The sequence below is a fragment of the Martes martes genome (genome assembly GCF_963455335.1).
Source record: "Martes martes genome assembly, chromosome: 18".
NCBI classification, from domain to species: Eukaryota; Metazoa; Chordata; class Mammalia; order Carnivora; family Mustelidae; genus Martes; species Martes martes.
Window position 1 is genome coordinate 2,559,698 of NC_137906.1, and position 26,019 is coordinate 2,585,716.

Below are 26,019 nucleotides of genomic sequence, written 5' to 3' on the forward strand. Positions count from 1 at the left end.
TCTGTCCCCGGTCACGGAGATGACTACCGGGCGTGTTGCATGGCAGTGTGGACTGTGAGGCTACTTCTAGAAGAGACTTCTCTGTGCTATGCATTGCTGATGGAAGTTCAGCAGCGTCACAGAGGGTCCGCTTTTCAAAGTCACACGGAGCAAAGAACGCACCCAATCTTACCGAAATCACCACTTTGCATGTGTAGCTCCTCCCAGATACTAAGCATTTTCCATATAAACAAGCACTTGGTTGCTATAATTAGATTATCAAAACCTTTTCTTTCCCTGCCCCAGGACTTAATCTGTGTTTAAGCTCTTTGGGTGGATACGATGACAAAATCATCTAGAAAGATAAAACACCAGGGAGTTACCAGTTTGTTTTGTCATTTTTGTCATAAGGTTTCCCTACTTCCTAGTAAGGTTTCCCAATGGTGTTTCCATGAGACTCGATCCTTCCTGCCCGCAGGTCATTAGACGCTGTCGGAAATGCCTCCTCTGTCAGGGGGTCGCACACCCGCAGGGCCCGCAGGGCCCCCGTCGCCCCTGCCCCCCTGCCCCATCCCCCCACCGGACAAGGCCCACGAGACTGACCTTGACCTTCTGTTGGTGGTGGTAGATCTGCCAGGCGATGTGAACGTGCATAGCACACCACTTCCCTGGTTTCTGGAATAAGAAAGAGCAAGGTGGTCAGAAGGACCCGCAGAGAGAACCGCCTCCGACTCTGCCAAAGCTTTCCCGCGGCTCTGGGCGGCAGAGGCTCTTTCTCAGGGAACAGGAAGGCTCCGTGCCCCCCAAGCCTCTCTCAGCCCCGGGGCGTGCGGAGCCCCAGCCGGCGGCCACTGCTCCCCAGACCCTACTCGACGGGGACCTCCCCGGTTGCCAGGGACAAGATGGCAAAAGCCCGAGCCCCACTTTGTGTCTCTTCTTTCTTTTCCGGTGCCAGCTGGCAGACCTGCGAGAGTGGGAAGCCCTACTTAACGATTTGCCGCGATGCAAATCGGCTGCTCAGAGGAGCTAATTAGTGAGTGGCTGTGAATCGCTCCGAACAAGGAGGCGACAGAAGACCCTGGGTAACCTCCCCCCAGCGCTGCTCCGTTCTCACCCGGGGCGGAACAAAGAAATGCACATTTGTCCTGGAGCCCAGTTCCCACCAGTTCTCCGCTAGGAGTCCACGGCCCAGTCGTGTCGGTGGGCGCTGTTCGTCCCCAAGCAAGAAGAGAACAGAAGAGAGCGCGCGTTCCTGCCGGTGCTCTGGGCCTCTGCAGTTGTCCCGTCTGCCAGAGGGTCGCCCCGTGTCTCTCGTGATCTGCTCACGTCTTGCTCTCCAAGCAGAGCAGTAACCGAGTGCACCGTCTTACCACCCGGACTGGGGGGACCGCCTCTTGCCCGTCCATTTGGATTCTTGCTGTAACCTACTCGTCCGCTCCAAACACGGGCTCAGGGACTCTAAGGGGCGCGGGAAGAAACTGCCCAGTCCTACATCGGCCAGAGGTGGACGCTTCTGGTGTCTACATTAAGGAGCTGTTTGTGAAACGTAGACTCAAGTCCAAGTCTGGGTCAGTTCTCCCGCAGTGAAACGACGGGTCATCTGAAATCGGCTACGTGATGACACAGTCCTCTGATTCTCTTCGGAGAAACTGAATTATCTGATTACGTGCGCCAGAAACGGGTTGAGGACAGCAGGAAATCTCTCCATCCATCTTCCAACCGACCATCCACCCTTCACCCCCGCCCCACCCTCACCCAAGTCAGTCCGCGTCTATTCGAGGTCATCCCTTGGCCACCCTCCAGGCCACGCAGGACGCAAACGAGCGAACGCCTGCGGTAGCCCCCTTCTGCGCCAGGGGAGCGGGTCGGGTGGCTGTGAAGGTCCACGCTACCTCCTGCGGAATGAGGCAACCGCCGGCCGAGGTAGAGGGACCCACATTAAGTACAGAGTGCGGACGCCGAAGAGACAGGAGGACATGCTGGAACCCCAACTTCAGCCCGGAGCGTCAGGCCTCCACGTGCCCCCTCCTCATCCTACCCAACAAGACTCCCAGCAGCGACGCCAGCCACAGACTCTCGCCCGGGGGAACGTTTCCTCCGCTCTCCCTCAGTGACCTGGCTTCCTGCAGCGCTCCAGGCCACGCAGTTTTGGCCGTTTTCAATCACACGACCTGAAGGACCCAGCCACTGTCATCCCAACGTTGGATGCCAGGGTTTCTGGGGCTTGTTTCCTGGTAATGGATTTGTATTTTTAACCCACAGGGAGTCAAACAGAGGTTGCAAAACAGTTCTAGAAGAAGCTTTCTTACCCTTAACATAGGTCTGAAAGGATCTGTCAACTGTGAAGAGAAAATGACAACTTGGTTACATGCCTGTCACTCAAACAATTGCTCTAATTAACAAATTTGTAGTGCTTCATTAGGAGGGGAAATTAAAATGTTAGAATTTTACTTTTAAATGAAGTCCTTTTAGAGAATAATTAACCCATTTTCACACTATCAAAAGTGCCAAGTGTCCCCTCCCCCACTTCACAAGCCTGGGTACATCCACACTGACGAGCCCCCGACCAAGTTTAATCAATAGCAATTTGCCCTCTGGCAACACGATTCGCTCACATTACACATCCGAGGAGCTCCGTGGTCTCCAGCAGCCCCGCCCACCCCTGCCGCACGGGTTCCAGGGGAGAACAGCCCCCAGACCGTGGGCCTGCAAGGCCGGGCACTCGCAGGGACCCGGGAGCCCGAGGCTGTCTCCGCCAACACGCCTCCTGTGATGACGGCCCATCACGGAGAGGTCAGGAGGTACTTTTTGGAAGTTCGCTGACCGTCCATAGATGCTTACACCGTTGAGTCATTTTAAACTTTAACTCTGGTCCTCAATTCCTGACTGCCCTTACCCAGGGAACACAACAATACTGTCCCAAGTGCTCATCTGTCCGAATTTACCACAAAGGGGGACGGAAAGATCGTTCCACCCGCCCGGACTGTCCGTTCCTGCAGAGCTCCCAGTTCCTCCCCAAAGCCGTGGCCTGCGCACTACGAGCGGGCAGGAGGAAGCAAAGCGTAAGGGGCGTCTTGCTTGGCCCCGCACTGAAGGCGGAGGGCCAGGAGCGCCCTGTGGGGCAGTGACCTCCGGACCGCAGGACAGCAGCCCGAGGGGCCTGGGACCCCCAGGGAGAAAAGCGCTTACAGCTTCTTCTGTGTGACAGAAATTTAAGGCGACAAGGACAGACCAGATCGGTGGAACGAGTTACACAAGCTAAGAGTGTCCGCCTCCTGACCTTGGACCACAGGACATTGGTCTTCTCTGCCACTGGTGTTACCTGCCACCGAGCCTGACTTTCTACGTACCCTCGGGTCCTTCTGGAGCAGAGTGTGTGGGACTGTCCCAGGTCGAGCAGCAACATCGATAGGGTTGGATGTCTGCAAAGTAATCAGACCACAGCTTAGGAGTCACGCAACACATAGAGCGAGAAAGCAAGATGTTGCCGGCGTTCTAGATTACCGAAGTCAAAGGTGGATGTTGTTTCATTCTGGAAATACAAGGGTTGACAGGGGCGTTTCCCCCAGTGACCACACGTGCTCCTCAGGAGGCCCTGTTCCCCAGGCTCTCAGGGGACGCGGACCAGGGTTTGGCCTGTCTAGGAAGGGTGTCAGAAAGCAGAGAGGGGGACCGTGCCACATGTCACTGCGATCAAAAGCAAAGGACGGAAAAAAGAAGGGGAAGAACATGCAGGAGCAGTGCCCCCAGGTCCCCATCTCCTTCTGAGTCATGGATGGCCCTGGCACAGCGCTCCTGCGCCGTCCCCAAGCATTCGGAGAGACGCCCGAGGGACCCTCGAGGCACTGTGCTGCGTCAGGTGCGTCTCGTCAGAACAACCAGGCGTGTTGTGCAGACATTAAGCGAACTCTGAATTTTAACCGGCAGACAATAACAGGGAATTATGCTCCATAATTACTCATTAGCAGTGGTGGAAATGGGACAAGAGGACCTAATTTAGGGACTGCACAGACCTACTATTAAATGATTTCGACAGCGATGTGGCCTCATCCGTCCTAGGCCGCCACCATTCTTACATGTCACTCATAACAATAACCTTATCTACGGGCTTTTGTCCTTCGAACTGGCAACAACGGGAGGTCTACTTCCCCCACCAGCAGCTCTCACTCTCCAGGGGCTGAAAGGGCTCAGAACGTTTTTTCACCGGGTATTTTATTTAAGAAATCCCAACTTCTGTTGACTCCCCGCGCCCCGGGAAGTTCACGCGTGTGGGAAAAGAGCTCAAGTTTAGGCACAAGGCTAGCCTAGAAGGAGAAGGATGGGGGGGATGGAGAATGGAAGAAAGAAAAGCAATCAGCTGCTGTACAACTAACAATTAAGCTGGAGTTGTTAACAGCCTGATTTGCATACTTATGAAGAACTCGGCTAATGAACCGCAATCTACATATTCAATCAGGAAGATGGCCTGGAAAGGCCCATTTCAACACCGAGAGAGACACTTTCCTGCCCAGATGTAGATTTCTGTGTGATTGGATAATAGTGAGTGAGGGAAATAGTCTAATTTATTAAATGACCTGGCAGTCTGTTTGGGGAGGCGCTGGAGATTGGGTGAAACCCAGAGGGGACAGACTGGGGTGGGAGGGAGTAGTGAGCAGCGGCATCGGACCAAACGAAAGGGGTTGAAAAATCACCAGGGTTCATCCCCTAGATAGGAGGGGGTTGCCCGTGGTGGCCATCATTAAAGCCTCAGGTAGAGGTAACCTGGCCTATAAGCAGGGAAATGCCATTTCTAAGGTGTAGCTGGTCCCACCCCCAAGGCTTTCAAATCTCTTTTCCTATTTCCAGCTTTGAGGCAAGATGCCTTTGGAAATGCAAAACACGCTTAGCCTGGGTGCCTCTGGCCCCAAACTGGTGTTTTCTCTTAGAAATGAGATTGGGGGGGGGGCGACAAAAAACCAAAGAAAACCCAAATCCCACAGAGCAAAATTTCCTCCTTTTAAAAATCTGAGAACGGATACTAACATAACCCACATTTTGCTTCTGTATAAAAATACAGTAAGGGCTATAACAAAGTCACGTAAAGGGAAGGTGTTTCGAGAATCACTCCTCGGTATTGACCTTTGGAGACAACTCTAGCCCAAGCCGGGTAGAAGAACCCTGACTAGGTAGAAAGGATTTAGTTACTGTGAAGGGCAAAAGGTTAACTTCACGTTAGGCTGTAAGCCTTGACCTTGGCAAGTGTGACCATGGCTGAGGGAGGGCTGAGGCAGGGCAGAGGGGGAACAGGGGTGCATGAGAGGGTGGGTGGTCGCCCCCCACCTGCGGGCAGACCCCCATCTGCAGACACACGGGGCTACGGAGCAGAATGGGGGAGATGAGCCGGGCCACTTCCCTCCCACAACCGGAAGGATGAAATTCTAGCTCGCAACGCTGCTAGGCCTCGTCGTTCACACCAGTAAAGGCTCAGCGACGCGTCTTTGCTAATAACATATACCTCAGGGACAAGCTGGTGCGCACGAACCCGACGTTTCGTGCATCTCCTGGCCAGAAGCTCATGTCCACTATACTGGTGGAAAAAAATACGGACACGTCTTCTGTGTATCTCAAAGATTACAAGAGATCCGAGCTCAGCGGAGTTGACGTGGGTAGTACCGACGGAAAATTAAATTCCGGCTGAGGTTTACAACTCAAGGGGCTAGCAAAAAAATAAAATAAAATTCTCCCTCTAACCCTGATGGTCACTTCAGACTGGAAAAATGAGTCACTGGCCAGTGGCTGTGGACCCCCCCCAGCCCACCTTGCCCGAGGCTCTGCTTGTGAAAGTGCTGGCGTGCATTGACCGTCCGGTTGCTTACCTTGGGCTGAAATGCTCCTTGTAGTGAACCAAACGGGCCAGTGGGTGGAATCATAGGGGGGATGCCCGACACCGCGGGAGGGTAGGAATGGAAGAGCTGCGGCCAGACACGGAGAGGGGAGACAAAGGTGTTAGTAAGAGGCGAACGCCTCGTTCCAGTTCCCTTCCCATCGAACGACATCCACATTAGCAAGCCAGGTAATGCCCGTCTGACGCTATTAGTGAAGGAGCCGTGATGAAATGATCACACAGATGTGCCATGAATGCTTAACTTAAAAAGTTAGAAGTAGTTCAGAATCAATCAGCCAACAAATGATGTCCCAGATGAGGACATCATTAGAAAGGGAGCTTTTCTAATTATTAATTGTTAAATCAGATAGAAGACCTAAATGGCTTAAGATTTTAATGCGCGTCAAAAACAGGAGGGGCTGCTGAGCCAAATAAAGATGCCCAGGAAATTACAAGTTAATTAGAAAAAGAAAAAAAAAAAAGAAAAAGAAAAATTAAGAAAAAAGGAAGAAAAAGAAGCAAGTCTTTATGAGTTCCAGGATTTTATACCATTAAAACTCAATTAGTACTTTTAGATTTTTAATAGTTTGAGGAAATGAGAAAATATTCACAATCCTTGCTTCATTAGGTTGTTCCAGGGGTGGTGGTTTCCGAGGACAATGTAATTGTCTCGTCTCAAATGATGACAAATGTTTGTGGGAGGGTAAGATAAAAGGACCCCGTCTACACTCACAACGAAACCGTTTTTTCTGCGAGATGGACAAACTCACTGGGGGCTGTTCAAGCCAAGCCCTTGACGGGTCTGACCACTCCGCAAAGGGAGGAGAATGATTCTGAATTAAGAATATGAACTTTCTGGAATTAACTAGTTTACAGAGGACATGATGGAGGAAAGAAATCCACGGCCATCCTGAGGACAGGGCAAACACCGCTCTTCCTTCCCCTAAAGCTGGGATATCTCTCAGATCCCGCTGCTCTGGTTCTATTCACTCTGATCCAACCTCCGATCGGACACTAGGTCACGTCCTGCCTTTATGGTTCCGTAGCGCCTCACACACACGGTAATAACTCGAGCTTCTCTGTGTAACCACGCTACGTTAGCTGTTTTCGAGGTAAGGACTAAAATGCCCATTTCATAGTCTGGTTTCCAGGGCACGTCTTTTCCCGCTGGTCTGTATTTCATTCTGCTCCCTTCAGTGATGCAGCAAAGTTTTTCAGACTAATTGATATTGAACTAAATCCACTTAAACAGTGATTGCAAGCCAAGAGCCCTCATTTAAAACTACTTTTAAGTCTAAAATTGTGTTTTGGATACTTGAGTGCACTGCATCGTAATTCCCCTTATAACGTCCTAATCCCCAAAGAGGAGAGCCTAAGTACTTCATATATTATCCACCATAACTAATAAAACGAGGTAACTCTCCTGCAGCACACTGTACGAGGCAGAGTAATTAAATACACGCCGTGCTAGGACGCGCTCGGGCTTCTAGTACTCTGCCTCCAGGTGGGTAATACTTCCTTTAAGTTTTCAACAAAAAATGAGGTATTTTCACCATTTTCCTTTTGCTAGAGTCCATTACTGACCCTCTTGGAATGCAGCTGACTATCCCCGCCCCCCACGTGATGAAAAACGATCAGTAGCTAAGGAATAAAAAATGAATGTGGCAAAAATTCAGGCCCCACGGCTCATTCTCCATCTCACATCCAGGACCCTCTGTGGGGCCACAGGTTTCGTCTGAGGGAGTCTGTCTGAGCCACCTGCCGAGCACGCTGGGCTCTCTCTGAGTGACTTTGGTAGCTGGTCCTGATTTAAATCAGCGAGTGCCGACAAGGGGCAGGAATCGAATGATCCTCACGGATGGCACCCTTCCCGGGACAGCCCTAAAGAGGAGACCCGTGGGGTCCTCTTGGATTCGGCAATCCATTAAAAAATGTTTTTGGGGGGCGCCGGGGTGGCTCCGTCAGTTAAATGTCCGACTCTTGGTTTCAGCTCAGGTCCCTGGATCCAGCCCTGTGTTGGGCTCCACGCTCAGCAGGGAGTCTGCCTGTCTCCCTCTCCCTCTGCGCCTCCCCCTGCTCTCTTTCTCTCAAATAAATATTTAAAAAACAAATGAATAAAATAAACAAAAAATGCTTTTGTGTCGCAGTGCTGAGCAGACAGTGTCAGAACACGTGGGGCCCAGGTGCCTGCACAGACTTCCCTCTTCGTGAGGAAGCTTCCTCACGTTACGTCTGTGTGTCTCCGGGGGAGCTCACTCTTAGGTGATCTCTAGAATTTTGTGGTCCTGACTTCTCAGCTAGTCGTGACCCTGGACTGGGACAGTGTCTCACGGTCTGGTTCAGAGCAGGAATGAATTCACAGGCTCTGCTGACCGGAGGAGCCCTTCTTTTGAGTTGAGTGCGGTGGACCGACATGGCTACAGGCAATGACTCATCGTTCTTTCTTTCTGGTGTCATTTAAAGAAATAAAAATAAACCACTGAGCGAAGAGACTTGCAAAGGTTCAGGTAAACATGATGCAGTATCGCTCCGTAATCAAAATATCATGGTAAGATGCTCAAGGTGTCTGTATTTGAACAAAAGTCCTCTGTTGCCCCTATTCAATATAGGACGTAGGCTGGTGCCAATTTAAGTCTGACAACTGAACTCTTTAGGATGGGACAAGATGAGTACTTTTTTACATAAAGAATGAGTTTAAAGTGGGGGGAAATCACAGATTTCCACTCTAAGCCCTTTTATTTAAATGACATCTTTGTTTTTACTCGTAACAAGCTCAGGACAACACCAGCCACGTGGGAGGACACGAGAACCTGCTTTGTTAAGCCACGGAGGAGTCAGAACGATGAGTGACACTGTATTTGGAAGAAATCGTCCACGTTCGATTCTGGGAACACGGCGTTAGTGACACTGGGGTCGATGACCGCACAGCCGGATCTCAGAGACTCCTGCAGCCAGGGTGACTGTGCTGCAGACCCCCGCTCCGAGGCCGGACGCCGGTGCCCCGGGACGTCCACCGGGCCTCTCAGGGCCGCGCATGCTAATGATCTTTTGGTTCGGGAGGCGATACTGCATCGTGACCAGAAGCGAACGTCACAGAAGCAAGCATCTGAGGTGACAAGGAGCGATGGGGACTCTCGGAGGCGACTAAAGGCCGCCGGCCGTCGCCTGGTCTGCGGCAAGAGCACAGAGATGGAAACGCGGTCACATCGGATGGGAGCATGGTAGCGAGACTCACGCTGTGCCGGTAGAATGGGTCAACTTTTGTAGGGTATTTGTCAAACTGTAAAGGGATCAAAGCAGAAGCTAGTTACTCAGAGCGTCTACATTTCTGTTCACTGCTCCGGCGGAGGCAGCCCTAGGCCATCGGCTCTGTCACTGGGCTGTCACCCGACTCCACAACCTCGCTGTGCTAGCACGGGCCCCTTCTCGACTCGGAGCTGCTCCGACGAGAAATGGAAAAGCAGAGCGAGAACCCACACGGTGCGTTTCGGCCCTGGTCGCGCACGAGTGCCTTTCCCTCTGGTCTGTATTTAGAGACTGGCACAAACCCCACATCTACACTGGAGAGAAGAGGGATTATTCAGGTCAGTCAGAGAGGAGTGAGCGTTTGGTGTCATTCATGGAGATTCCCTGTTTTCCTCTTCCCTTGGGCAGAAGAACCGCACATCGGGCCACCTGCCAAGATGCACCACACCCAAGCGGAAAGGTGTCTGGGGAGGTCTTACAACTTCTCTCTCTCTCTCTCTCCTTTTTTTTGTTTTTTTTACAACTTCTCTTTTGAGCAGAAAAGACTATATGTCTCTGTTTCCTCTAAATAACGTCAGGTCCTGGTGCTGTCAGCAACCCCGTCTCAGTTAGATTTGTTTGTGTTACTGCTCACACCTGCTGCCGGAAACTCTTCCGAAATAATAGGCCCTTAAAAACGTTAATCGTCGAGACGCCCAACTCTTCCAGAAAAACACGCAGGATTTGTTATAGGAAAAAAATTTTGGTTCCAAGGTCTCATTTCTAATATTCTCCTCTGAAAATTTAGAAAGTAAACTTTAAAATCTTGATTTACTTTAAAAACTTAAGTTGAACAAAATAGGGAGGGGGAGGGAGGAGAGGATGCAAAGTTCGGTGCAGGGCGCACCTCCTGAAATGACAGAATTCAAGTCTGCTCTCCCCAGGCCCACACTAAATCAAGTATTTCCTTAAATGCTAAAAAGAAGTAAAACACCCTAACACTCACGGTGGCAGACAGGGCTCTATCTCAGGATAATTAGCACCCTAATAAGGCGCGATTCATTATAGTTCATTAGTTGAAAAAAAATCCTAACTGGTTCTCCTGGCATGTGCTGGACCCAGTCAAGACCTAGACCGTGTCCTTGTCAGCGGCACCTTCCACCACAAGGCCAAGTTCTGGCCTTGGGGGCGTGTGGCTCCCCGAACACTTGCTGACAGGGCAGGACACCAGCCCAGGGCACCGTCTTATGAAACACAAGAAACGGCACCTCCCCTCAACAAAACGGGCTTCGGGGAGCCACCAGAAAGCACAGGGGGTCACGGACACGGCCCGGGTCTTTGGACGGCCCGCCTGACTCCCAGGATCCTACGAGCATTTATCTGCTATGACGGGCGTGGAGCGCGGACAGGTACCTTTCTGTAAGTGGTGGTGATCTCCCAGGATGCTTGAGACAAAATTACCCTTTGGGAAGTTAACTTCCAACACTGCTTGGGACGAAACATCGAGAATACGCCCGCCCCCCACCCCCCCACCCCAACAGCCACCCATGCGCACGCCTAGTGCTAGGCGGAACCATCTAGATAGTGCCTACCTGAGGCCCCGGGTTAGCGCTGCCCGGAGCAGGGCACGTCCCCTTCTCCCCAGCATAGACCGACAGGGCCGGAGGAGCCCCGCGTGGCTACCGCCCCCCTCCAACTCCTGCGCCCCGACAGCCCCATCCGCCCAGCGTGCTGCGTCAGAAAAGACCGCGCTCTACTTATCCTCACATTTCTGCCTGGGGTACGCACCATGGGAGGTGCTGGCGTCGGCATGATGGCGGTGGGCGGGATGGCGTGGGGGAACGGCGTGAAGGTGTGCTGGTGCGTGTGCTGGTGCGTGTGCTGGTGCTGGTGCTGGTGCTGGTGGAACTCGGTCCGCAGGTAGGGCGGAGGGCCCAGGGAGGCCCCGCGGTCAGCACTCTGAGACGCCAGAAAACGCGTGTTCAGTTCCTGCCGCAAGATGTCTTGCTCTGCAAGAGAAGGGGAGGGAGAGGATGACGCTTTCTGCCGCATCTGTCATATCCTTCGGATCGGGACGTCCGAGGCCCTGACCAGAGCGGGGACAGGGCCAAGGGCACCCCCGAAAGCCCCTGTGCCCCCAGACGGAAGGAGAGCACCGACCCAGAGGATCCTGACACCAGCCACAACCGGACTCTGTTCTTGGAGGCTTGCGGCTTTGGGGATGGGCTCCAGGCCGAGGAGCCAGAGGTCAATTTTCGGCTCTGGTGGGGGCAGCTCGGGGAGCCGGGGCACCCTTCGGGCTCGGTTCCCTCCTCCACCACAGGGGGACAGTAATATCGTCCACACTGTGGGCTGTTTGAGGGGTTTGAGGAATTCATATATTTAAGTGCTTAAGAACAGCGACTGCACCCCGATCTCTGGTACCAGGGCCACGTGCTCGTGCCTCCCTCTTCAAGGGGAAATCCTGCAGCAGGGCTGACCACGGGCTACGATTGACCCAGACTCGGGATCCTGGCCTGACCGATACCGGGGAGGAGAAGGGGAGTCAACAGCCAAAGCCCGATCTCAGGACCACCTGACAGGAAGTGCCGCCTTCCCCTCGGAAGAAAGGAGAAGGCCTTCCTCGTTGCCAACCAGCCCCTTACACCAGGACGGAGTTCTCAAGAGCCCGGCAAGGAGCAGTCTCGGCCTGGCAACGTGTCTGCCCCTCTCATGGGCGCCAGGTGACCGGGCGCTGCAACCCGTGCTTTCCCACAGAGTGGGCGAACCCATCTGGAAGGTTTCCGACAACCGCCCCCATCCTCCCCTGGCAGGGTCCGGGGTGTCACGGTGTAGGTTCACACGTGGGCCGAACCTCAGCCCACGAGGAGGCTCGACCGTCCTACCTGAGTAAGTGCTTCCGGCCGGGTGTCCCGGGACCTGCAGACTCCCTGAAGTCAGCGGCGGTGGGGGAGGCAAAGCCGTGGGAGGGGCAAACATATTGGGGTGATGTGAGTGTGCGGGGGGCTGGAGGGTGGGCGTGAAGCTGTGCAGGGGGCTGTGGTTGGGCAGTGAGAGGGGGAATGGGGAGGCCGAGGGGTGGTGAGAGATGTGAGGAGGGGCGGGCTGAGTCTTCGCCGGGGTGCTGCTTCTGCTACTGCTGTGGGAGCGACCACCGGAAAAAAAAAAGGGGAGGAAGAAAGGAAAAGAGAGGTAAGCAATTTATTTTCTTAAAAAGTCCTCTCTCTCTGCCCAAAGCCATTCAACACTTGCTCCTGCTCCTTCCTCTTTAGAGACCCTCCCCTGGGAAGCACCAAGAAACTTCTGCCATAGTCGTAACCCCGACTGCACGACGGGAGCTGAGGCCCCAGAGCTACCGGCACTCAGGGTCCGGGCGGTGGCTTTGGCCCCAAACCCAGGTCCGCTCCCCTCTGCAGCCAAGTTCTCATCTCTGCCCCTAGGAGCCCCGTGCCCTCCCAGCCTCCACTAGACACACGTCCTACAGTTTCGGGAGAGGAACAAGATCGATGACCTGAGCTCAGCCCGTCTGAGACCCATTCGATGAAGGAGCACAGGCGGGAGGAGACCCGGGAATCCCGGGCCACCGCTCTGCTCTGGGGGCCACACGCATGAACCCGGGGGCAGAACCCTGGCTAAGCAGTTTCCTTCGCCTGCCCTAGACACGAAGATCCCCCCAGGCACCAGGTTGTCACGAGGCACACAAAGGCACAGGAGTCCCAGGAGGTCAGGCAAGGACGGGGGCAGGCAAGGACGGGGCACGCTTGGCGCCACACCCTGGGGTTTGTGTCTCCCTTGCCCAGGCGGTCCTGCTCTGTGCCACACCGTAGACCTCGCCGTGCGGTTCCGCAAAGCTGAGGCGGGAGAGAGCCTGCGTCTCCGCCCAGGAGCGCCTCTTCCTCCGGACGCAGCCTGCTTCTGGGCCTCTCTGAAGGCCAAGGCCGGAGGTCCGCGGTGATGCAAACCCTCACCGAGAGTCCCCCCGGGCCCCGTCTTCCTGACTCTGGAGTCGCAGGGCCGTGGAGCAGCTTCGTGCCGGCCTCCCTCGGAGGCACGTGGCCTCCCTTCTAAGAACCCCCAACCCTGGTGCCCCCCAGGTTTCCGCGCCGGTTCTCCCGCGCCGCCCCTTCCCTGGGCGTCCCCTCTCGGCCTCCCTCCGCACGGGGCGACCGTGTCTGCAACGCTCCCACGGAAAGAGGACGGCAGAAGTCAGGCCGCGGCGAGAGCGGCGAGAGCAGGCGGGCTCACCTTAGGCTGTTGAGGCTTAAGCTGCTGCTGTTGTAGGCCGACAAGGGCTGGGAGAGGCTCTGGGACGAGGGGTGCGCCTGCACGGCCGGGAGGCTCTGGTGCAGCAGCTGGGCCGGCGACTGCGGCCGCGGCGGCCTCTGCACCGCAGGCTGAGGGGGGGGCTGAGGCTGGGCCTCTGGGGGCGCCTGTGGCGGCTGTGTGCTTGGACGTGGGGGCTGAGGGGGCGCCTCCGTGCGCTGCACCAGGTTGGGGTCTGGAGAAGGAGCTCGGGGCTGGGGCTCCGCCTGGGCCTGGGGCAGCGGCTGAGGGACCTGAGGGCAGGGGTCTTTCAGCACCACGGGCTCAAAGATCGGCTCTTTGCAACAGTCCTGGCTCTTCTCCTGGCTTCTCTCTAGACCCGATATCTTGGGGACAATCGGCCCCGCATCCTGGCTGTCATGGTCTGGGAGGGCGCCAACCCCTAAGTCCGGATCTGCGTGGGGAAGAGCAAAGACAAAATCACAGGCAACGACACGTGAGTGTGAAATAAATACGCAGCAGAAAGCCGAGTCCAAGCCCAGGCCCCACAGTCCCACCAACACGGCACATGGCCTAGTGCCACGTCCCGGCTTCCTGTCCCGACATGCAAACGTGCGGGACGGGAGCACACGGCGACCAGGGCCCATGGGAGATGGGCAGAGGTGAGCGGCTGCAGGAGGCTGCATTCCAGAAAGACGTCCAGGAGTCTCAAAATGAGCGTTGACTTTAATCCTGACAAAGCCTTTTATGCAGCAAAATTAAGAAACAAGAGCCGACGAGTTGATTTTTTTCCCTTTTAAAATCCATACAGCTCTTGAATATACAAAAGAGCGGTGTTTCCAAACAGCGAGCGAAGCAAATGTTATTTAACCACACACAGATGTTTCTTCTTGGCCTGGCCTCTTCCCCTTTCCATTCTGACTGATGAGACACACTTGACATTTACAGAAACAATTTTGTGTTTGGCAAGTGCTAAACTCTGGTCAAACGTCGGGCCTCCGCACGCTCACCGACGGATCCTAGCAACGTCGGAGCTCCACGGTGCAAACACGAATTCCAATCAGCCTACAGCCACCTACGCACGCCAGGCATTGTAAAGGGCCCCCCCGCCCCTCTGGACCACTGGGTGCGATGCTGAATGCCGAGGCTAAGCCTGGAGGTGTAATTTAAGTGAAATTCCACAACCAAGGAAGAAATGTGGCAAGTACACACTCCTGTTACGAATTTAAAAGATAGGCTTCTCGGGGCACCTGGGTCGCACTGTCAGTTAAGCTTGGAATTGGGTCATGATCGCAGGGTTGTGGGATCGAGCCCTGTGTCGGGCTCGGCTCAGCACGGAGTCTCCTTGCAAATCTGTCTCCCTCACCCTCTGTCCTTCCCCATCCCGTGCGCGTGTGTGCGCAGTCTCTAAAATAAAATAAGTAATATCTTAAAAAAATAGTAAAAAAAGCTATGTAATAGTAAAAAAGCTATGTAACAGTAAGAAGTACTATACTAATAGTAAGCGCTAACAGTAAGAAAAGCTACGCCTTTCTCCGAAGCTCCTGGCCACATCAGAGCAGTTCCTGATGAGCCCCTAAGTCCGAGCCCATCAAATCGTCTAAGAGAAGAATGAAAGACAGAAATGGCATTAAATAGGAAGAAATCCCTCTACTGAGCAGTCAGTGCTTCTGCACACATCTGCGGGCCGGGGGATGACCTTTCTCACATCTTGGTGCCACAAGAAGCCATCCTTCTGTCATCGCACAGCTCAGAGACAGGAGAGAACAGATCACAGCACCGCACTACGCTCTCTGCGGTGAGGGTGGGTCCGGGCGCCCCTCAGGAAACTACTTCGGGCACGATCTTCCCCCTTCCAGTCTCACTGTGCCCCGTGTGAGAAGTGCGCGCCCTTCTCCCCGGCCCGCCCATTTCTGCTGACGCCCTCTTGGGTGCACGCGCTTCCCACTTTCCTTCCCTGGAACCGGCATCAGAGCAACCCGTTATTTTCACTGTTGTTTTGGTAAAAGAGATCAGACGCGTGACGTGCCCCAGAGCAGAAACGAACGGGTTTACCAACAAAGCACATTTTTGGCTAAAGTGACCTTGGCTGAGAGCAGCCCGGCACAAATGCACCGACAGCATGCGGGGACGGTCCCTTCTTCGCACGTTTCGACTCCAAGGAGAAAACCTCCCATAAGGCCCTGGTGGAAAGTAACGCTAGACTCCTGGCATCCCACTGGCGCGCATTCCCACCCCGTGCTGTCCGTCTGAGCCTTTCTGGGAAGATTGCTGCTTGTGCTAAGAGGAGGCCTCATGAATTCCCAAAACCTTAGTTTCTGACTCAAGGGCTGAGAACAGCAAGATTCCTGATGCGGACGGACCCCAAGCAGCCAAAGTCCTAAATCACGGACGACGACCCTGTATCCGCAGGGGGTCTGGCGCGGCTCCCCCTTCCACCGTCTTTGCCGTCACTCCCACCAGGTCACCATCGCAAGCACGTACACGAGCTCAGAGACAGGGTTCCCACAACGCGAGAGGGCCAGTTAGGTCTGGGGCCGAAGCGCTAACACTCACACATCCCAGCCGCACAAAATACACGAGATTCTCCGCAGGGAGAGGTTCTCCGTGCGTCAGCAGGACGCCCCCCGCTCTGGCACTCGGACGGCTAAGGACGCGCGCGCTGTAATGGCAGGACCCGTCTCTGCCCTCCTGAAGCGCTTTGTTCTCTCCAGACTGCGGTAATGAAGAATAAATACATAAATATTTCCCACCTCGCTACATTCAAATGCATGGTCTCCCTCCAAGAATCAATGTCCAAAGTCTCTCTCGGACATAAAAGAAAGTTTCCTCTGCCAAGGGACACCACCCAGAGGCCATCAACTTAGATTTTCTTATGCCGGGAAGGAAGCACATTAGGCACACACAGGTAAGTGCTTCGCTTATGTAGCTCGACTAAATTTATCTCCTTGTTCTTTATTTAATGGGCTTCTAGAATGCGGACGAGTCAGCCAGGTAAGTTTGCCGGGGGCACGATGCAGGCTCGGGCTCGCTTCCCGAGGCTCCGTAAAGGCAAACAGGGCTGGCTTTCGCGTCTCCTCTGTTGTTCCTGGGTCACCGGGGGTCAGCACCAACCTAGACACAGCCAGGACGAGGGGAGCAGCACCCGGACTGGGGACCGCCATCCTGGACAATCCGTGTGCAACCCCTCCAGCGAGCCCTGTCAATTTCTAGGGGTCGTCTGGGATGAATGACTCAGAGGACCCACAAACAGGATTTTGGCACAAGACCCGAATCTGGGAAACCATCCCGGCACTTCTCAAACTTTAAAATGTGTACAAAGCGGTGCCTGGGTGGCTCAGATGGTTAAGCCTCTGCTTTTGGCTCAGGTCATGATCCCAGAGTCCTGGGATCGAGTCCCGCATTGGGCTCCCTGCTCAGCGGGGAGCCTGCTTCTCCCTCTCCCTCTGCTGCTCCCTCTGCTTGTGCTCTCTCTTTCTCTGTCAAATAAGTAAATAAAATCTTTTAAGAAAAATAATAAAATGCGTACAAAGGACCTGGATGGACATCTGATTAAAATGCCCAGCAGGACTCGGGAATTCGGGCGGCAGGGGGCTCCAGAGTCTACCTTTCTGACCATTTCCCAGGTGAGGAGCAAGGAACTTGTCCAATCATCTCTGACTGGAGCGGGAAGAGCCCAGAGACGTGAGGCGACCTGCTTGCTGGAGGTTCCCTGGCTCCATCAGATGACTTGCGTTCCAGTCCCAACTCCTGCCACCAATCATTGCTTTTTCTCTGATTTACATTTTGCTGCCCCCTCCAACGCAAAAATCCTAAAGCAAAGCAGGAATCCATTAAAATATCCGGTGCAATGAGACAGTGCGACGGGTCAGTTAGGAAAGCTGGGAAGACGGGCCGGAACAGCGCGCCTCAGCCGACCCCGCGAACTATCACCGACCCACCGACCCCTCGTTGCTGTGACACCTACGCGCGAGGCCGCGGCAGGCCGGAAGGCCGGCGGGAACCCTGGGGCCGAGACAGTTTTACGACTCCCCGTTTACACGAGTCTCTCGAGGCACAGCTTAGGCGTCAGGCGTTTTGGTGGCTAATCGGTAATGCATTTCCTCTTCCTTTCAATTATTCAATAAATGTATCTTCCCAGTTAAGCTTTTCCATCTTGACAGTCAATTTGTCTTACTGTGCTTCTCCAAAATTGGCAAGAACACATTAAAAAAAAAAACAAACCATTTTGTATTGCTCTGTGTGCTCCGAGTTTGCCAAAGGATGAAATTTGCTGAGGTTGGAAGAAGTAAGAATGTGCAAACTGACGAGTCTTATTTACAAGTTTTACTCATTACATTTTGGGGTTTTAAAAGCTCTCTTCTGTGATTATAAAAAAACACATCATGCTTCTAATAAAATACATGCAAACTGAAATCACCCTGCATAGCGTACTGTATAAGGGGTAAATTTGCTACATGTAAATTCTATCTCAATAACCTTGACTCAAACACAATACATTGTTTAAAAAGGTAAGGGCAGATTATGAAAAATGTGTTTACCGTTGATCCAAATGGGATACAAGTTCCCTGAGGGGAAAATGGGGCTGCTCTACTTTACTAGAAAAACCTACAACTTCTGAGGAGGGCAGTTTGGCAACATTCAGCCAAGAAACTGAAGCAGCTCAGGAAGGATTTAGTCCTTAGACTCAATAAAACAACACTGTGCTTTGAACTGCAAGTTTGGAAAGAACTAAAATGTAATCATTTGGGAACTGGTTACATGGAAATCTGATACATGCAGGGGTGCCAGGGGGGCTCAGTTGTTAAGTGTCTGCCTTAGGCTCAGGTCATGATCCCGGGGTCCTGGGATCGAGCTCTGCATTGGGCTCCCTGCTCAGCGGGGAGCCTGCTTCTCCCTCTCCCACTCCCCCTGCTTGTGTTCCCTCTCTCGCTGTGTCTCTCTCTCTGTCAAATAAATAAATAAGATCTTAAAAAAAAAAAAAAAAGAAATCTGATACATGCAGACAATGGAAGATGTTACAGCCTGAAAAGGAATGAGGAACTCTGTGCATACAAGCTATGGCATATTGCTAGCTTCTGTGAAAAACGGAAGAGAAATAATATATATCCGTTTTTACTTTATGCATAAAGATGCTCTAGAAGAGTGTCTGAGACACCAGTAGCAGTGGTCCTGCTTGGGGGCTCAGACAGGAGAACCAGACAGATAGGGAGCTGTAGGAGGGGGGATATTTGACTGTACACATACAGACATAGTTAAATTTCTCAACCATGCGATCGTGTTACCTATTAAAATTCTTACAAGAAAACTGGACCTACACTTAAGAACAGTTTGAGCAAGAAAAAGAAAAAAGCACAGCAAGCAAAACTGAGGTTTTGAATAGTGGTAGGGGCATAGACACGGAGACTGTACGTTATTATCAAGTAAGACATTAGAATGCACACGTTTATAATAATAAATTTGAAAATAAAGTGGGTTTTATGAAAAGATACCAATCACTAAAACTGACTCAAAAACACATAAACCTGAGCACAGACGTAAACTGGAAAGGACCGAATGATAGACACCTTCCCCTCAACCCAGAAATATGTCCCAGTCTATTCGGTGTTACAGACCATGTGGACTGAACCTGCCAGAAACAAACCATCCCATCACTTAAATTACAAAGCCAACCGCAACACGACAAAAGGAAGAGGCAAAATGACTATTTACAAAAAATATAATTATCTACCTAGAAAACCCCATCTGCTGCAAAATATATGCAAATAAGAGAACTCAGCAAAATACTCAGGTTAAAAACAAACCACAAACACCAGTAGCTTTTCTACACACCAGCAATAGTGAATAGAAAGTTCAATTAAAAAAAAAAGGATCCCTTTTATAGTAACAGAAGTCATACAATACTCGGAAACCAATCTAACAGGAAAATGACTAGGCCCATAAGGTCTCAGAAACGGACCCTCCGATATGCTCTGAGAAGTCTACGTTCAAGGGTGTTTAATGATGAGTGAGACGGAAGTCAAAGCCACTTGAGACGTGGTTCTCTTTAGAAGCTACTGCCCCTAGGGCGAGATTTCACACTGTCGGGGAGTGCGTTCAGTTGTCCCAGTGGCTGGAGGGCCCTGGTGGTTCTCAGGGACCTTAGATGTACTTGAATGTGAAGGACAATGCCACACAACATCTCAGTTAACGTCCTAAAATCCCACTGGACATCTGTGCACCTGGAAGCCCAACATCTGGAACCTGACTCTGTTTTCACAAAGAAACACAAAGTCATTTTCTGTATCGTCGTAAGACGCGCTGGATTTTCCAGGAACACAACTGTTGTATGCCGCTATGTCTGCTACGTCTCGGTGTTACGAACCACCAAGGGCTGGTTGCTCGCCATTTAGGAAAATTATGACACCAATGGGATGCCTGCTCCGGGCATTTTAATTACTGCGTCGCATGTACCGGTATGAATCCTCTTTCGTACCCACCATATTTACATACCATTCCACGGAGAGATTCGCGCATCTGACCGTGTCATTGTCTTCCAATACAAATAAATATTTACGGACTTAAAAACGTATTATGTCATTACAAATTACTTGCTGCTTGTTTCTCCTTTACGTTTCATTAGGACTTTATAGGCATTTTAAAATTCCATGTATAGATAGGCATCTAACCATATATTTGTTCCAGAAAGTGAAGAACAATAGTGTGTTATAAAACACTTTTTATATTACACAAAAAGGGCATTGGGTGCGCTCGGGTTGATTTGAGATGTGCTGTGTTATGTCCCTACGATGAACTACGATGTTTCTGGAAGCCCAGAATCCTACGGCAAAGATATAGTAAGTACTCCAAGGGGTTGTGGTGGAAATTAAGTTCTTTCTACAAGGCAGAGCACAAAATAAACGATCAGTGTTCCCAAAACTACTGCAGAAAATAATTTCATGACAAAATTACTACCAAGTAACATAAAGCACACTTCGACCAGCTAGTGTTCAAGACTGAAAATGATCCCCGTAAACAGGCGTATGCACACACAGAGAAAAGAGGGGGAAGACGGACGTCAGAATGTTCCCCGAATCCCACCATCCAGAGATAAGCACAGACTTTCATTTTTCAACTTGAGTTTTTTACCTTTCCAAGTTTTCTCTAGGAACTATGTACTATTACTGTAAACAAAAAACGACATTGCAGATGAGCCCCGAAAAGGGCAGGCGTGAGGTGGGCAGGCAGGCGCACATACAGGTACATTTTTTCGATCAATATAGTACAAGACTTTGAATTTCCCTTCCCCTTCCTTATAATCTGCTTAGTAACATTTTCTTCTGACTTATTTTCAGAATACAGTATCTAATACGTGTATAAAAATACGTGTCAAACAACCATTTGTCACTGGTGAGGCTTCTGGTCAACAGTCGGCGGGCTATTAGTAAAGTCTGGGGGAGTCCTAAGTTAGGCGGGGATTTTTGGCTGCGCGCGAGGGGGTGTCAGGGTTCCTAACCTCCAGGTCCAAAGGCCAACCGTGTATTTTAAAAGGAGTTCCTTCATGGACGGGATAACCTCCAACACGACAGAAGTCAACTCAGAAAGGGACTGGTCTTGTCGAACTGCTTTACCTACTAGACAGAATTTTTTAGAAAGTTCTTTACCCAGGGGACAGAAAAATATTTACCCTTCAGAAACGGGGCTAGGATATGGCCTTCTGTCTACTCTACAACATGTCCAACTGGCTCTGCCTGGGTGTCTGGACAAAGAGGAGCCGGGAACACGGACGATGAAGGAGGAGACAGAGAGAACTGGAAGAACCCTCGTACGGCACATTTCTGTGCTTCTGCGTCTTTACACGAGGTTGGAAAGCCCGATGGCGTCCTACTCACGACACGGTCATTACGGCAGCAAACACAAACAAGCCTTCAAGACATCAAGAAGGCTATGTGGGGCCCCGGCCATCAGGTAGTGAACCCACACATCTTTCTGAAATGCCTGACCCAGAGCCTCCAGTAATGGGTATGTTCTGTCTGTACGTTACTCTGTCTTCTAGTTCACTTCTCTACTTCTCCGTCCAAACGAGAAAGCCACAAAGACCTCACCACAAAGAAGGAACGAAGGCTAAGAAGCCAAATAAGGGTTGGCGGGGTGGCGGAGGGGCCACAAGAAACCCAGGCTTTAAATTAAGGCAAAGTGGGACTATTAATAAATGACGAGATGCTCTATATTAAAAAGCCCAGAAACATAGGAAAGTGTCACAGTTCTGTGAATCAACACAATAATTTCAAGGTACTGGCCATATCCATTCTTTAAACACCTTCTCGTCTCTTCTTGTGCCTCCAGCAAAACCTCCTTTTGGGCAAAGACCTTATATTTTGTACATACTCACTAAAGGAAAAATTTCGCTACTGAATTTATCCACTCTGACCTCTCCCAAGTTTTAGATTCTGTCGCTAGAGCTCCACATTCCACTGGCGTTTTGCAGAAAAAGTTACCGCCTCCAACATGCACCTCTCTCCTCACATTCCTCTTCCCCCTCTTTTCTTCCAGTCATGAAACAGAGACCAGTCTGTTCCATGAGCAGATTCAATTACCCGAATGAACGGAAGGCTGACATTCAGCCTCGCAGCTCTTCTTCTCGGTCACTGAAACTGTACAAATAAATTGAGGAAAACCCACTGTTTGTTCAAGGCAAATTAATTTTCAAACCCTGCAAGACTGGGAGATCAGGGGAATGGTGGCTGCTTGGTAGGGCTCAGAGAGATTCCATTCTGTGCTTGTCATTTTGTGTAAACATTAATTACCATCTGGGAGGCTAAGCTCTGGGCTGAAGTCTGTCCTGCAAACCCCCGAGGGCTCCAGGGTTCCTAGTAAAAGCAAGATCCCAAACAGGAAAAAAAACAGTCGCTGCATCGGGCGCACGGCCAGCCGGCCCACTGGGAAAGGTGTGCGGGGACCAGCAGGTGAGGCGCCGCCGCCGCCGCAGAAGCCAGTCTGGCTATCGCCTAGTTTGCAAGACGAACCTGCGATGGGCACTGAAGGGAAATCAACGGATTGCAGGGGAGTGTCCTTAAAGCTCTTTCACGTTTATCCCACCTTAAGCCTCGCCCCACAAAATCATCCACCCTTCCGTGTGTGCCCGAGTTTCTGATGCCTTAAGGCCAAAGATCTGGGGAGGATCGGCCTTGAAGATGCGGACTGCAGACCCCCCAACCCCGATGGCCTCTTCCTGGGGAACGCGGGCCATGAAGGTCGACCTGGGCTTGCGCTGTATTTCTCCTGTAGCTTCTAGCGAATCAGAGCAACGGAGGACGGTGCCGGTGAAGGACCAGAATGAGAAGCAGAAAAGTGGACTGCGATCTACTGGGGGGTCGACGGAGGGGGCATAAAAGAGTCTTGACCAAACCTAAGAGTGTCAACATCCTAGCTGTAACGGGGTTTTTCACTTCATACAAGGAAAAGGCTGGTGTCCCTTCCCGGGCTAGCCCTGCGCTGGGTCCCCAGGGCAGAAGGATGGACAGGAAACTGCCCCAGACGTCCCGTGGCCGAGAGCGCACGGCGCATCTCGTAGGGAACAACATGGGAAAATCATGGAGACCCGCAGCCTTCCAGTTCGGTCTGTTCCCTGGAGGTTCAGAAATGAGCTCAGCTAATCAGAGCTGACGAAGATACCGGTACATTTTATGGATCCTGAGTTATCAACGGCCGGGCACATTTCCCTTTAATGCAGTCCTGCTCAACTGTCCCCGGGGACCGGCCTTGGGCCCAGAGCAACTGAACTGTGTCTCCCAACACGAGAGACAAGGCATCAGGAGATCAAATCCCCAGTGACGATAAGAGCACCGGGAAGACCGCAGGTGCTACCTTCAGAGAGAAAGTCCGAGCTGCCCTGCTGGGGCCACGCAGGCATCTCCCGTCGTTTCTGCTTGTGTCCTTCTGCCGGCTTCCCTGTTCACCAACAGCACCTCTCTGCCGCTGCCTCCCCCCAACCCCGCCGCGGCCCCTCCCGCGGGTCTCCGCTCCCTGGCCCGTCCTCTCCGGCCGGCCCTGTGTGGCTGCTGACTAAGTTCCCTCGGGCCCCTGTGTGTGTGTATACGCACAAGCACAGCCACCTTTTCCCCTCTTTCAAAAAAGATTTTGTTTATTTATTTGACATGAGAGAGAGCAAGAGATCACAAGCAGGCGGGAGGGGCAGAGGGAGAGGGAGAAACAGACTCTCTGCTGGGCGTGGAGCCCGATGTGGGGCTCGATCCCATGATCATGGGATCATGAGCTGGGCCCATGGCAGACGATTAAGCCACTGAGTCCCCCAGGCGCCCCACAACCACCTTTAAAGCCAGTGCCCCTTGACACCGAACAAGATACTGCTAGGTCTCTAGGGTGTGACAAGGGGTCCTAACAAGGGAAGGTTCTAGAAGGATTTTCAACCACATGTCTGGATTCATGTGACGTGGCCTCCCTGCTCTGAGGATATGGCAAATCTAGGGACAAGGCCATCACCCCAAGGAAAGCCACAGCACACATTCCTTAGACTTGGAGACAACGAGAAGCCCATTTGCTTGTTTTGGAAATTCTCCAAGAGGTGGGACCAAGGCACTGAAAATAAATGATGACTTCAGGTGTTTGGTTTAAAAAAAAACAAAAAAAAACAAAAAAACCCCTTCCTGGTCCCCAGCCATCCTCCTTTCACACTGAGAACAACTGAGGTGGGATATGAATGAGAAGAAAAGAAGGCCACCCTCCTCCAGGCAGCCCTCCCTCTAGTGTCGTCATGGCCAAGTGTAAGTGGGGGCTCAAAAGCTTGTGGGCACTCAGATTCATTTACAGATGGGGACACCTTCCTCCCGATACTGTGGCCTGCTGGTCACTTCTAACGGCTTCCCCTGATGGTTTCGTGTCTAGAGCCAGAGGGGGCCAGCATCATGACACTGATCTGATTCTGGTCACCTTCCGATGCCAAAATCCTTTGGTGTAATACGTCCTTTCATTTCGTCTCTTACTGGGACAAGCAACCTTTCCTGGATCTGTGTATGTCTGTGGTGTCAGGATGTTTATGAGATTATGGGGCTATGGAATGAGGCATCTAGCTCATACCATTCGCACTCTAAGAGATCATCATGCCCATGAAGGTGGGCAAATGATTGGCTCCAGGTGAAACCTTATTTTCGACACTCTGAATTTTACCCAAGATTATTTTCTCAAGGACAAAGGTAAAAGCCACCAGCACCAAAGATGTACGGAAATGTTATCAATCAGTCACTCTACCTCCCCACTTTGCACACTGTGACGTGTTCTGGCACAGAGCAGAGCCACTAGGACGCAGCAAAGAGGCTCCATGGGGGCCATGACGATGGCCCGGCAGAATGTCCATCTTTCGAGTCTATCCTCGGCTTTTCCTCGGCTCCCAGGCCCTACGTATGTACAGACACTCCCCACCTCCAGGTTTCTTCTCAACCCTCTGCAGGGCGGAGTTATGACATATCAGCGGGTCTTCCGGGGGCCTGAGTTCCCGTCCACACTGGCTCACTCTCTCACTGCTTCGGGGCCTGCAAGAACACGCATACTTTATCCCTCTAAAACGAGAGCATCACCTGGCTCAGGCAACATCCTTGTATCTGCTCCTCCCTCAAAACTCCCTTCTTGTCAGGGTCCAGGTGCCAGAAAGAAGGTCTTAGGTTCGCCTGCTCTGCAGGGGTGAAGCAAACCTTGCTGAGTCCTCCCAGCGGCAACCAAGTCTTTCTGCTTTGGACAGAAGGGAGGAAGGAATCACAGACCCGAGGGCACAGGGACTGGTCTAGCCCTGGCCCCGTGCTGCGCCAAGAGAGCTGTGGGCTGGGGGGCTCATCCCCTCAAGCAACGTCAGCGCCCTCAGGCACTTTTCTAGCAAGTTCGCACAGCTGTCGCCTGGTGAGTCGGGGAGGACGAGGCTGTTCCTTCAAGGCATCAGCAAATATCCTGAAACCAACGTGTTTGCAATGCATGGCGGGACAGCTCCAAGAGCCACTCCTGTCCTGTTCTCAACAGGTCACTGTGGGAAGGGCTTGTGCCTTGGGAAACAGTTACCATGCTTTGGCAATGGCTGTCCCGTCAGCTTTCAGACACGCCTGCCTGTACTCCTGAGGGCAGATGACAAAACTCCCCGAGTCTGTTCACACAGCCTGCTTCGGCCCGTGGGCCCTGGTGCTGCCAAGCGCCTGCAATCTGTCTGAGCAGCGTGCGTGTGCGCACCACAGATGCCTCTGGAACGAATCTCTGAAACTTGCCTTTTCCCCTCGATATCGTAGAGCCTTTGATTCTCCAGTTGAAGGAGAAAGACCAGGGAAAAGAGGACTCCAACTACTGCTCTAGGTATGTTTTGACCTTTCTACTCCCAAACCATGGGCCACCCCTACTGGGATTCCAACGCACCCTACAACCTTGCTATTCCGAGTGTGGCCAACAGATCAGCAACGCTGACATCGCCCGGGATCTCGATACGGAGTTAAATTCATAGCCCCCATCCAGGCGCAAGTGCTAGTTTGCCAAGCACTGTTCTGTAGGCTACCGGGAGTGCTGGAAGGCCTCGGCAAGCCCGCGGCTGGGGGACGCCGCCCTCAAGGTCGCCAGTCCTTCTGCGTCCCCACCTCCCACGGCCACGGTTGGAAATCCCGTCCTTCCTTCCTTCCTGGGTGGGTCCTCTCCCAGCTTGTAAGCTGCTGCAGGGGCGG

General features: G+C 52.3%; 1 protein-coding gene across 3 annotated transcripts in view; it reads right to left on the reverse strand.

Moving 5' to 3' along the window:
- AUTS2 (activator of transcription and developmental regulator AUTS2) overlaps positions 1-26,019 on the reverse strand; it is a gene marked incomplete at its 5' end in the record, with an annotated part of 1,085,698 nt that overhangs the window by 14,336 nt on the left and 1,045,343 nt on the right. For 2 of the 3 annotated variants that reach the window (XM_080830208.1, XM_080830210.1), the window contains 8 exons: positions 583-654; positions 2,289-2,318; positions 3,330-3,401; positions 5,835-5,930; positions 9,078-9,122; positions 10,835-11,076; positions 11,953-12,206; positions 13,313-13,784. In XM_080830208.1, the coding sequence (XP_080686334.1) occupies positions 583-654; positions 2,289-2,318; positions 3,330-3,401; positions 5,835-5,930; positions 9,078-9,122; positions 10,835-11,076; positions 11,953-12,206; positions 13,313-13,784 (1,283 nt within the window). The remainder of the gene's footprint in view (positions 1-582; positions 655-2,288; positions 2,319-3,329; positions 3,402-5,834; positions 5,931-9,077; positions 9,123-10,834; positions 11,077-11,952; positions 12,207-13,312; positions 13,785-26,019) is intronic. The other variant, XM_080830209.1, reaches the window with a different exon arrangement.